The sequence below is a fragment of the Myodes glareolus genome, chromosome 8 (genome assembly GCF_982192425.1).
Source record: "Myodes glareolus chromosome 8, mMyoGla1.1, whole genome shotgun sequence".
NCBI classification, from domain to species: domain Eukaryota; kingdom Metazoa; phylum Chordata; class Mammalia; order Rodentia; family Cricetidae; genus Myodes; species Myodes glareolus.
Window position 1 is genome coordinate 36,689,821 of NC_142033.1, and position 13,687 is coordinate 36,703,507.

Below are 13,687 nucleotides of genomic sequence, written 5' to 3' on the forward strand. Positions count from 1 at the left end.
AGATTATGTAGCATGCCACTGATAATATTCATTAAATGATTAAGAATCTAAGCCACAAGTGTGTGATAAAATGAAGCTTCCCTCTCAATTTATCTCTATATTCCAGTAACCAAATTATAAATATTCTTGCAGAAATCTAGGATTTGATCCAACTTTCCTACTGATAAGTTGAATCCCAGACTGTTTCCTCATTAATCTCCCTGGCTTAAAAAATAGATATTAAATATTCATTAACCAAACTCACAGTCATGCTTCCATTTCTTATGGTAAATATTTCCTTTCAAGCCAATTGACCAATTGCAAATATCACATCAAGAAAGACAACTCAATCTTCCCTGCTACATGTAGCCAATATAGTACTTCATAATTTTAAGCATTTTCCTTCCTCTTTTAATGTCTAAGTTGTGTACACATGCAAGCAAAGAGTCACACAGAGATGATAAGTTTTTTCAGTTCCTTTATTCTATACCACATATTATTGTTCTTCCCTTAAGTTTTGTAGAAAGTTTTAATGCTTATAATAAGATTGTAGGCATTTTGTCAGGACACAGACATGGGTAATACTTGATCTCAGGGCTCTTTCTTAACTGCACGACTTTCTCCTTTCTGTGAACAGAGTGTTGAGACATAGGTCCTTGCTATGAGAACTGGAATATGAACACAAGGTTTAGCTTTGTAAATGTCCATCAGAAATTATGAACTCTGATATGGGGAAGGTTCTTTACCTTTCATCATTTGATATTTTTGGAAAACATTTATTATTGTGACATTTGCTTCACAAAGTGTTGGAAAGTTTTAACAACAGGATAGCATTCAGAATGATTATTGTGATATTTAGCATGTTGTAATTGTTTAGCTGGTTCCGTTGTGGTCAATATGAGACACTAAACACTACTGTCCAGACATTTAATGTTGCTGTCTTGAAATGATGGGAATCTAATGCTCAGACTAAAGACATTTTTAGTGATTTTAGGTAATTTGATGGATATTTACCCCTTGAATTTGGACATGCTTATGGAGGGATAGTGTAAATATAACCAAATTTATCAAGGCTAACAATAAGATAGTTATTAATTGCTGAAATTGATGAATTATGATACTGAAAAAAGCATAAAAGGTTAAGGCCAGAGAAGGCATCTAGAATTTATGAATTTTGCTTTATATGAATCACTTGAAATAATTTGCAAAGAAGTTTAAAATATCAAAATTATTTTCTTCCAAAGAATGAATCTAAGTGCTATCAATTTATAGGAAATTTGCACTGTAAAAATTTTAATTTCTAAGGAAAACATCTAAAATGATAGCATTATTAATGTCGTTATCTTTCAATTTTGTAGGAGTACACCATAGATATAATTTTTGCCCAAACCTGGTTTGACAGCCGTTTAAAGTTCAATAGCAGCATGAAAGTGCTTGTGCTTAACAGCAACATGGTGGGGAAAATTTGGATTCCAGACACTTTCTTCAGAAACTCAAGAAAATCCGATGCACATTGGATAACAACACCTAATCGCCTGCTGCGGATTTGGAGTGATGGAAGAGTTCTATACACTCTACGGTAATATTCATAACAATATGCACTTGTATTTTCAGCTCCTGAATAGCCTTCTTCACACCAGCACAGGGGCCTCTTTCATTTGCTAAAATCTAAAATGCTGCACTATTTCGGTGATACATTTTTATATTCAAAGTTACTATCAAATGAAAGAATGGCAAAAATATTTGCACTTCCTATTTGGAAGCAGAAAAAGTTTTGACTCATATTTTAATTTTTATTCATTTATTTATTTGACGATGCTTTAAATATTTTATTTTGTATGTATATAAATTTTGTTTGCTTTTTTTACTACATAAATACCTTGTGAAAACCAGAAGAGAATCTTGGATCCCCTGAAACTGGAGTCACAGATGGTTGTGAGTCATTCTGTGGGTACTGGGAACCAATACAGGTCCTCTGCAAGATCAGTGAATGTTTAAATCCTGATTCTACTCAGCCATGATTAATATTTATAAGTGTATAATGGAAATTTCTGTGATTTTTTTCCCTTGTAATTCATTATTCTAACTTTTAGAACTGTTGTGAAACATCACCATAAAATGACTGATCCTTGAGTTCAAATCTGTCTTATATATCCCCTTCAAAATATATGCTTATTAAAAATTACTACTTTGTTTTTACTTTTTAAATTTTATTTAAAGTTACATTTCTTCCTTTCCTATACTCTCTCCAAACCTTTCCATCTAAGTTTCCCAGTTCTCCTTCAAATACTTGGCCTCTTACTTTACTGATTGTTATTGCATACATATATTTGTGTATATCTCTATGTATATGTGTATATAGATATGCATTAAATATATTTTTTAAATACAGCATGCTCAATATATATAGTGTTATATACGTTTTTAGGGATAACCACTTGGCATGGACAACCAATGAGTGTACTGTTCTCTGGGAAGAAGACCACTCATTTGCCCAGCCATTCTTTATTGTCTGTACGACTTTGTATATAGGATTGAGGCCTTGCAGCATTTTCTATTTCTACTTTGGCATGTTTCATGGTGTCATCCTTGCAAATGATCATGTGAAATTCAGAGAAAAAATCATGCATGGCCTTGTATAATGTATTACTTTTTGTGTGCCTTTGAACATATTATTTGTGCATATATATACTATATATATTATGAACATATAATTTATGAAGTTGCAAAAGCTTTATTTTTATGCAGTTGCAGAGATTGACATAGGCAAAGTAGGTACTTAGTTGACTGAAGAAGTGTTTGAATTTCATACTCGGTAGTGTGTGATGTAATATTTAGCGTTAAATTTAAGGTTATCTTTATTTTCTGTTAGACAATAGTCCATTACAAGATGTTGAAATGATGTTTTAAAATCAGATAAGTAGTTTTTGATGACTTAACAACTCTGCTTTGTAGAATACTTATTTTTTTCTTCTAAATAGATTAACAATTAATGCAGAATGCTATCTTCAACTTCATAACTTTCCGATGGATGAACATTCCTGTCCACTGGAATTTTCAAGCTGTAAGTGAAAGAAATGATAATCCTATAAGTTTGGGCTTAAAATTACTTTATCAACTTACAAAATTAAATAAAATATAATCTTAGAAATGTGTTTAATGTTATTCCACTTTTAAATTTAAAACTACATTTGTTTATTGATTTTAAATTAAAAAAATTGAAAGTAAGTTTTTAGTAAATATACATATTGCAACATAATCTTTATAAGTCAGTTTTATTTCAATGCCTTTTACTTTAGTTTTCTATTTTGCTTTGTTGAAAATAGATTTTTATGCAGTGCATTCTAATTACAATTCCCATTCCCTCAAGTCCTCCTAAGTGCTTTCCACCTCCAGTCCCACTTGAGTCACACCCATTCTGTCTCTTCTTGGAAAGCAAATAGATTTCTAAAGAATAGCAAAATAAATAAATAAATTAATTAAAGCAAATAAACTGGAGTAGAGGAAGTAAACAAACATTCCTTCTTCTCATTCTGAATACTCAAATGAGCTATGAATTTAGGTTTGCATTCAAATGATTTTACACAGCTAGACTAAAAAACTTGTTCAAACTATATCTTCCTGATGCAATATCTCTCTTTACATGATTTTAAAGTAAGTTTCAAAAATTTGTTGAGGAAAAGGTGTTTGCTTTTATAAATGATTACAAATAGGAAAATATTTTAGCCACTGGAATTCACATAAAAAATTATAAGCAGAAAGGCAGGCCTACAATCAACCCAGATATGAGAATATTTTATAAACACGTTGAATTCCTGTGTTGATTTTGACAGTATTTTTGGGGATTAAATAGTAACTACCAGGTCACAGTAATTCTAGCACATGAGAGTCTGAGATAGTTCCCAAGTTCCAGGTAAATAATAATAGAAACAATCTGAGATTAATGAATAAGGACAGTAGGACAACATCAAACTTCCCTCTCTCTCAAACTACTCGGTGCCAAAACAAAACTCATACTTGTAATCATCATAACTGTTATAAAATTCTTTAAAGCACACACATACCACACACACACACACACACACACACACACACACACACATACACACATACACACACTTCAGATAGTATTTTTTTTATATTTGACAAACTTTATAGTATTGAATGAGAGAAGAATTACACATAGTCATTGTTTGGATGGTGTTGGTATTGCGATGATTTAAATAATAATTTAAAATAATTTAAATTTCCTAAACTACATATATTTTCCTGCCATTTTTTCTCTAGATGGATATCCTAAAAACGAAATTGAGTACAAGTGGAAAAAGCCCTCCGTGGAAGTGGCTGATCCTAAGTACTGGAGGTTATACCAGTTTGCATTTGTAGGATTACGAAATTCTACTGAAATCTCTCACACAATTTCTGGTAAGGAGGAAATAGGAGCTGGCCGTGAATGTCATTGTCACTTAGGTACAGAAAGCAGAATGTAGATTTTTGTATGTTTTACTCACTGTCAAACATATCTATTTCTTATAGGAGATTATATTATCATGACAATTTTCTTTGACCTGAGCAGGCGGATGGGCTACTTCACGATTCAGACCTATATCCCGTGCATTCTGACAGTTGTTCTTTCTTGGGTTTCCTTTTGGATCAATAAAGATGCAGTACCAGCCAGAACATCACTGGGTAAGACTATTCTGCTATATCACAAGCTCTTAAAAAATAATAAATAAAACTTCATTGATGCTTATTATAGAAATATCATCTATGCTATAATGAGGTAATAACAGATAAAAAATCAGTATTATACAAAATTGAAAGGACTTCAAATAGTATAGGACTTAGCATAATAAAGAACTTGGAATTAGAACACTCATATTTTTCCTGTAAACAGGATATTTACACACATATTTACTTACGTGTGTGTGTGTGTGTGTATAAGAGTTAACACATAAAAAGCAGAGAAGGGAAAACATCTGAATCTCATTTAATAAATATTTTAATTGCATTATAACAAATGTTGACTATGTTTTAGCAGGATCAAAAATCATCAGCATTTAATTTACTGGCTAATACTGGAATTGAAAATTGATGACCAGCTGTTACAAAAGACAGATATCTGGATAGAACATGAGCTTCCTGCTTTCTAAAACATCAAAACCGGTGGAATTAGTGTGTTCCTTTTAGAGTTTCTTGTACAATGCCAATGATTACAAGAGTAATTTCTGCTTCATCCTTTAAAAAGTTGATGACAATGTTTTTATAATAGTGTACCATAGTCATCATAATATATAAGCAAATAAATGGCTGATTTTATGCATGCTTTAAGAAAGTGACAATCTATAGATTGCAAACAATATTGTGGAAGAAAAGCTTAATAATCAATTGATTCATATTCAGGGTAAAAATTCAATCACATTGTAATTATAATTTTATCTTAAAAATGTAAAGTTAAATCAGTTTTATTTTTAATAATTAATAGCTTTTCCTGTGGCTTCTGTGATAGCTGGAAAACAAGTTCACTCATATAACATAGTAAATTTAAAATAACATAAATGGGTCAGTAGTAAATCCAGAAACATTAAGTATCAGAAACAATTTAGGGGGTCTTATCATAGGTATAGAGAAAGTGAGTCAACAAAATCTATATATCTAAATTTTATTTATCATAATTCTTTCAAATATTATATGTTTTTCATTAAAAAAGACTTATTGAAACTGATTTGTATTATAATAAAATTATAGCTTAGGAAATGTGGATACTGATAATACTAATCTATTGGCATAAGGATAAATCATTATCCTGTTTTTCTTAAAATTACAGAGTAAATAAGTGAAGAGTGAGAAGTGGAGATTTAGAATTGAATCTAAATTTACCTTCAGTCTTCAAAACCTACTACATTTCTATCATATTCTTTCTAATGCTAATTATCCATGAGAGAAAATTGATGAGATTGTCTGAGAATTATTTCAGCATGTTCTAGGGACATTTGAGAAAAAAATGATTCCCATTACTTCCCCTATAATAAAGATTATTTGTAGCCATTTATACTGATTTTTTTGAATTAAAGATCTTGCTATTATATTCATATTTACAAAGAAATATTTATTTAGCATTATACTTAGCATATTTAAGAAAGTTAAACTTTCAATTCACAGAGCTATGGTTGCGGCAGTAAGAATAAGATTGGAGTTGGGGGTAGCTGAAGAGTTAACTTGGTGGTTTGGAGCACATGCTGCTCTTGTAAGCAGCCAGGTTTGATTTCCAGTGCACACATGGTGACTCACAACCATCTATAACTATAGTTCCAGGGGTTCCAAGACATGTGTCACACATACAAATATACAAGCAAAAGACTCAAACACAAAGCCCTTAAATAAGCATATTTGTAGAATGAAAATGGCTGTGATTTCAACACACAAAAAAAATACAGAGCTTCTTCTCATTTAGATGACTTAAGACTATCAGTGGTAAGAACAATAAGAAGACTGTCATATAAAGAGTAAGAGTCCAAAGATGGGCACATGAACTTGGCTCTTACCTGTATCAGAATTGCACATACTAAATATTTAGAAATATAAAAATTCATTCAGTGTATTTGAAATGCAAAATATATATTGTTATAATTCTGCATTCTTAAATTAGAAGTTTTTAAATTAAGTTCAAATTATCACAAAAGAAACTATTACATTAATACATTAGTTTAGGTTACTCATACCGAGTAAGGCAAACAAAAAATAAACAAGCCAAATAAACAAAACAGCAAAACCCTCCAATAACTGTTGCTTCAAGTAATTTGAAAAGTACTTGTTTCTAATGCACAGGTTCAGAAGTGTTCACTGTGGTGTCATATTCCATTGGGAGAGGAATTCAGAGACATCTGGTTCTTGGCTGTGTAGAGTGTGTGTGTGTAGTTCTTGACTTGAATTTTCATAGTCATCTCATCATTTAAGGTGTCTTCTGGCTTCTGTTATGGTATTGCAGTAGAATAAAGAGGGAATAAAGCAAGGAATCTCTTACATTGTGGTGTCTTCTAGACTTTAATTCTTGGCTTAGTTCCTATGGTACAATCTTACCTTCTGGCCACACTCTGCCAAAGAAGTGCCCAATGAAATTGTACTTTAAGAAAACCTCCTGTCAGCCCGGCAGTGGTGACACATACTTTAATCCCAGCACTAGGAAGGCAAAGACAGGCAGATCTTTGAGTTCGAGGCCAGCTAGTTCTAGGACAGGCTCCAAAACTACAGAGAAACCCTGTCTCGGAAAGTCAAAAAAGGAAAGAAAAAAGAAAACCTTCTGTCAACTAAAAATGTTTATTTTTTTTAACCATGGAGGAAGGGAAGAGTGAATATCAGGAGCCAACCTAAAATCCATAGTAATTTGAATCATTAAATTTCCTACACAAAGAACACAGTGAATATATTGTAGCCATGGTTACTAGTAATTCTTTCTGGCAATCATATTCTTTTGTTTCCATTGTTTATTTCAGCTGACATTATTGTTAAATTAGAAGAAAAGAATAAAAATGTTCTGCTAAATTACTTGTAATCAACTATTATTTTTCCCTTTCTTCACAGGTATCACTACGGTCTTGACTATGACAACCCTCAGTACAATTGCCAGGAAATCTTTACCAAAGGTTTCTTATGTGACAGCAATGGATCTTTTTGTCTCTGTTTGTTTTATTTTTGTGTTTGCAGCACTGATGGAATATGGAACCTTGCATTATTTTACTAGCAATAATAAAGGAAAAGCCACCAGAGAGAGGAAGCGTAAAAACAGGACTTCGGTATGTTTTATTTTTATTCTTTTTTAATAGTATTTTTGAGAATTTCATACATGAATGTTGTATTTACATTACTCTCTCCCTTTCATTTCTTCCGTCTCCTCTCTTCCTTCCAAATTCATAATCTCTTCTTTAATTTTATCATTACACATATATACATATGAGAAATAATAAGTTGTAAGAGGTGTGACCTTATAGCTTTACTTCTGCTTGTTTTGGCTTGTCAACATGGGTTGTCAATGTGATCTTGTTAAGGCAAGTAGGTTGCCGATAATTCTTAGGTATATTTCCTTATATGGGTCATAGTCTCTTAACAGATATTGTTAGCCACTGTCAAGTATAATGTTTCTATCCTCTCTTCCATAATTTTCACTTAGCCTCAGTTTTAGGAGTTGTACTCATATATATCACTTGGGATTGGGTATACCACAGTCACTCATTTTCTGAATTTTCATTATGTATATCAATACAATGCTCTCTATCTCCTGCAGAAAGAAGTTTCTTTGACAAGCAGTGAGAGTTACACTTATCTGTGGTTATAAGGATAGGTATGCTTGAACATGGTTGCAAAGCTACCTACTGACATAAGAAGCTTCTCTGGCAAAAGTTGGGACCAGGTCAAAACAATGGACATAAACATAACAACTTATAAGGCAGTTTGATAACATGACCATTAGCAGAACAACATCAATAGGTTCTCCTCTATCGTCTAATTCTTCCCTAGCCATTAGTTTTGATTAGTTTTGAAATTAGTCTTGTTTCCAATGGCCCTCGTGTGAATCAGATCTCAAGACCAGTCAAGGGAGCAACTTATATAGATAGAATTATATTATTGTACAGTGCACAGACCCTGCTTAGCAGGTCAGAAACAGAGCTATATAACATCACTGATGTCCTTTCTTCCCCCACAAGCCTGCATAACACCTTGCAATGCTATGAAAAATAGGCAATAGGTAGAGTTTCCTGGTTATCTCAGGGGTGATTTATTTTTTAAATGCCACCAATGTATTTGGTTTCTTCAGCAACAGGATCTAGTTATGGTAAACAACCTAGAGTGATGGCAAAGTACTGTATTGTTTGGGATGGTATTGAGAGTCCCTGACCAAAACTCCCAGGGAAATAACCTCATTTCTCCAAGGTTTTCTTTTAACAACCCATCTGTGCTAGGAATAGTATTGTCCACTACTCCAGAGTACTTCTGTTCAAATTTCTTTTTTTAAAAAAAAAAAGTTTTTAAATTAGCTTATAGATGACTGGGTTTCATGAGGCTTCTTTGTACGTCCTTAGTTTTGGTAAATCCATTGTCTATCCGTCCCCCCAAGTCTTTGTTTTAGTTACTGGTCTATTCCTGTGAAGAGTCACCATGACCATTGTGACTTCTGTGAATGAAAACATTTAGTTGGGGGCTTGATTAGAATTTCATAGGATTACTCCATGCTAACTGTGACAGGGAGCAAACAGGTATGGCACTGGAGCCATAGCTGAGGGCTTTACACACTTATTCATGGACATCAGACTCTCTCTCTCTCTCTCTCTCTCTCTCTCTCTCTCTCTCTCACACACACACACACACACACACACACACAAGCATACAGAGATGGAGAGACAGAGACAGACAGAGACTTGACCAAATATGGCTCTTGAAACCATGCCCATTGTCTTTTCTTTTTTTTTTCTTCAAAGTTTATTAAATTATAAAAGTTTCCATTTCCGCCCCCCTCCCAACACCCTCCCACTCCCCCCACTCCCTCTCCTCCTCCCTCTCCATCCCTAAGAGCAGTCAGGGTTTCCTGCCCCGTGGGTAGTTCAAGTTCCTCCCCTCCAGGTCCAGGACGGTGAGTATCCAAACCGACTGGATCCCAAAAAATCCAGTATATGCAGAGGAAACAAGTCTCAGTGTCATTGTCAATGGCTTTTCAGAAAGACTCCGGGCCAGACACATTCAGAGAATCCGGCCACATTCAGAGAATCTGGTTGGATCACGTGCTCGTTCAGTCCCAGTCAACTGGCCTAGGTGAACTCTCATTAGATCAGTCCCCTTGTATCAGTGGGTGATCGCACCCCTCGCGGTCCTGATTTCATTTTTCATGTTCTTCCTTCTTCTGCTCCTCATTTGGACCTTGGGGGGCTCAGTCCGGTGCTCCAATGTGGGTCTCCATCTGTATCGCCATCCATCGTCGGATGAAGGTTCCCTCTGGTCTTGCCTTCTTTGCTCACGTTCTCTTTCCTTCTGCTTCTCGTTTGGACCTAGGGAGTTAAGTCCAGTGTTCCAATGTGGGTCTCTGTCTCTATCTCCATCCATCGCCAGATGAAGGTTCTATGGTGATAAGCAAAATATTCATCAGTATGGTTATGGGCCAAGGCGGTTCAGGCACCCTCTCCTCTGTCCAGAGAACAAGCTGGGGATCTCTTCTTGGACGTGGGATCTCATTTATAATCAAGTCTCTTGTAAACCCTAAAGTGACTCCCTTAGTTGAGATATATTCTTCCCTGATCCCATATCCATCCTTCCTCCCTCCCCCACATCCCAGTCCCCCGAGCATTCCCCATTCCTCCCCTACTCCCTTCTCTCTAGCCCTCTCCCCTTCCAACAACCCTCCCACCCACCCCCAAGCACCCGAGGTTACCTGGGACTCTTGTCTATTTCCAATCTCTAGGAGGATAACTACATGATTTTCTTCAGGTTCGTCTTCTTATTTAGCTTCTCTAGGATCACGAATAATAGGCTCAAAGACCTTTAATTATGTCTAGAATCCACTTATGAATGAATACATACCATATTCCGCTTTTTGGGTCTGGCTTATCTTACTCAGTAAAGCATTTTCTATGTCCATCCATTTGTATGCAAAAGTTCAAGATGTCATTGTTTTTTAACGCTGAGTAAAACTCTAATGTATATATGTTCCACACCTTCTTTAACCATTCTTCTCTTGAGGGGCACCTAGGTTGTTTCCAGGTTCTGGCTATTACAAATAGTGCTGCTATGAACATAGTTAAACAAATGCTTTTGTGGTATGATAAGGCATCTCTTGGGAATATTCCCAAGAGTGGAATTTCTGGGTCTTGAGGGAGGTTGACTCCCAGTTTCCTGAGAAACCGCCACACTGATTTCCACAGTGGCTGCACAAGATTGCATTCCCACCAACAATGGATGAGAGTTCCCCTCTCTCCACATCCTCTCCAGCATAGGCTATCATTGGTGTTTTTGACTTTAGCTAATCTGACCGGTGAAAAATGGTATCTCATAGTTGTTTTGATTTGCATTTCCCTGATCGCTAAGAATGTTGAGCATGACCTTAAGTGTCTTTTGGCCATTCGAAGTTCTTCTGTTGAGAATTCTCTGTTCAGATCAGCACCCCATTTTTTAATTGGGTTAATTAGAGTTTTAGTGTCTAGTTTCTTGAGTTCTTTGTGTATTTTGGAGATCAGGCCTTTATCTGATGAGGTGTTGGTGAAGATCTTCTCCCAGTCAGAAGGTAGCCTTTTTGTCTTACTGATGGTGTCCTTTGCTTTACAGAAGCTTCTCAGTTTCAGTAGGTCCCATTTATTCATTGATTCTCTAATTGTGTGTGCTACTGGGGTTCTACCTAGGAAGTGGTCTCCTGTGCCTATGTCTTGTAAACTACTTCCCACTTTCTCTTCTATCTGGTTCAAAGTGGTCAGATTAATGTTGAGGTCTTTAATCCATTTGGACTTGAGTTTTGTGCATGGTGATAGATATGGATCTATTTTCATTCTTCTACAGGTTGACATCCAGTTATGCCAGCACCATTTGTTAAAGATGCTTTCTTTCTTCCATTGCATACCTTTAGCCCCCTTGTCGAAAATCAAGTGTTCATAGGTTTGTGGGTTAATATCTGGGTCTTCTATTCGATTCCATAGGTCGAATTCTCTGTTCTTACGCCAGTACCAAGCTGTTTTCAATACTGTAACTGTGTAATAGAGTTTGAAGTCAGTTATGGTTATACCTCCAGAAGTTCCTTTATTATATAAGATTGTTTTGGCTATCCTGGGTTTTTTGTTTTTCCATATAAAATTAATTATTATTCTCTCAAGGTCTGTGAAGAAGTTTGATGGGATTTTGATGGGGATTGCATTGAATCTATAGATTGTTTTGGTAGAATTGCCATTTTTACTATGTTGATCCTCCCAATCCAAGAGCAAGGGAGATCTTTCCATTTTCTTGTATCCTTCTCAATTTCTTTCTTCAAAGACTTAAAGTTCTTGTCAAATAGGTCTTTCACTTCCTTGGTCAGAGTTATCCCAAGGTATTTTATGCTATTTGTGGCTATCGTGAAAGGTGAAGTTTCTCTGATTTTCCTCCCTGCTTCTTTATCCTTTGTGTATAGGAGGGCAACTGATTTTTTGGAGTTGATCTTGTATCCTACCACATTACTAAAGGTGTTTAGAAGCTGTAGGAGTTCTTTGGTAGAGTTTTTGGGGTCGCTCATGTATACTATCATATCATCTGCAAATAACGAGAGTTTAACTTCTTCCTTTCCAATTTGAATCCCCTTGATCCCCTTATGTTGTCGTATTGCTATTGCTAGAACTTCTAGCCCTATATTGAAGAGGTATGGGGAGAGTGGTCAGCCTTGTCTTTTTCCTTTTTTCAATGGAATGGCTTTGAGTTTCTCTCCATTCAGTTTGATGTTACCTGTTGGCTTGCTGTAAATACCTTTTATTATATTTAGGTATGATCCTTGTATCCCCAATCTCTCCAATGCCTTTATCATAAAGGGATGTTGGATTTTGTCAAATGCTTTTTCAGCATCTAATGAGATGATCATATGCTTTTTTTCTTTCAGTTTATTTATATGATGGATTACATTGATGGATTTGCGTATGTTGAACCAGTCCTGCATCTCTGGAATGAAGCCTACTTGATCATAATGGATAATTTTTCTAATGTGTTCTTGGAATCGGTTTGCCAGGATTTTGTTGAGAATTTTTGCGTCGATGTTCATGATTGAAATTGGCCTGTAATTCTCTTTTTTGGTTGTGTCTTTATGTGGTTTTGGTATCAGGGTGACTGTAGGTTCATAAATAGAGTTTGGCAATGACTCTTCTGTTTCTATATTGTGAAATACCTTAAGGAGTATAGGTATCAGCTCTTCTTGGAAGTTCTGGTAGAATTCTGCATTGAAACCATCTGGTCCTGGGCTTTTTTTGGTCGGGAGGTTTTTGATAACAGCTTCTAATTCTTCGTGACTAACAGGTCTATTTAGATTGTTCACCTGGTCTTGATTTAACTTTGGTAAATGGTAAAAAATATGGAACGCTCCACGAATTTGCGTGTCATCCTTGCGCAGGGGCCATGCTAATCTTCTCCGTATCGTTCCAATTTTAGTTTATGTGCTGCCGAAGCGAGCACCCCATTGTCTTTTCAAACAAAGCCACACTTGCTAATCCTTTCTAACAGTCCAACTGGGAAGGAACCACTCAAATCTCTGAGGCCATTCTTATTCAAGCCACCACAATCCCCCATTCCCACTTAATCCTTATTGTGCCACTGTAACCTGATATTCCACGTTTTCTGTCATCCTCTCTTGCTGTAATTTGATGTGAATTACAAGATCATAGGTTCCCAATATGCTTTTCATGCACACTTCGTTTTAGTTAAGCCTTCCCATGGGCCATCTTATCTACAATCCCCATTAATCCACTAAGTTCTTCAGTGTTTCTGCCCCAAGAATTCACCTTCTCTATTTTCATTTCAAATGTGTTCTGACACACCCTTCTCTAAATGTATCTTCCTCAGCAAAAGCCCTCTTCATGTTTTCTAGTCTTCACATATGATGTTTGTTACACATAGAGCGAAAAATAATTGAGGAAGAATATGCAAAACTTTTCTGTAGGGGCCTATGTGACTTCAATGTATAGCATCTTTAGTTCTGTCATCTGCCTGCAAATTTCAT

At 35.4% G+C, this 13,687-nt stretch overlaps 1 protein-coding gene and 1 non-coding gene across 2 annotated transcripts in view; one reads left to right on the forward strand and one right to left on the reverse strand.

Moving 5' to 3' along the window:
* The window catches only part of Gabrg1 (gamma-aminobutyric acid type A receptor subunit gamma1), a 93,196-nt gene that overhangs the window by 68,107 nt on the left and 11,402 nt on the right, over positions 1-13,687 (forward strand). Inside the window, exons 4-8 of the mRNA XM_048415233.3 lie at positions 1,338-1,558; positions 2,961-3,043; positions 4,267-4,404; positions 4,516-4,668; positions 7,561-7,772. Coding sequence (XP_048271190.1) covers positions 1,338-1,558; positions 2,961-3,043; positions 4,267-4,404; positions 4,516-4,668; positions 7,561-7,772 — 807 coding nt within the window. The remainder of the gene's footprint in view (positions 1-1,337; positions 1,559-2,960; positions 3,044-4,266; positions 4,405-4,515; positions 4,669-7,560; positions 7,773-13,687) is intronic.
* On the reverse strand, positions 13,037-13,143 carry LOC148121154 (U6 spliceosomal RNA). The gene has a single exon (XR_015738657.1). It is a non-coding gene; the product is annotated as a U6 spliceosomal RNA (small nuclear RNA).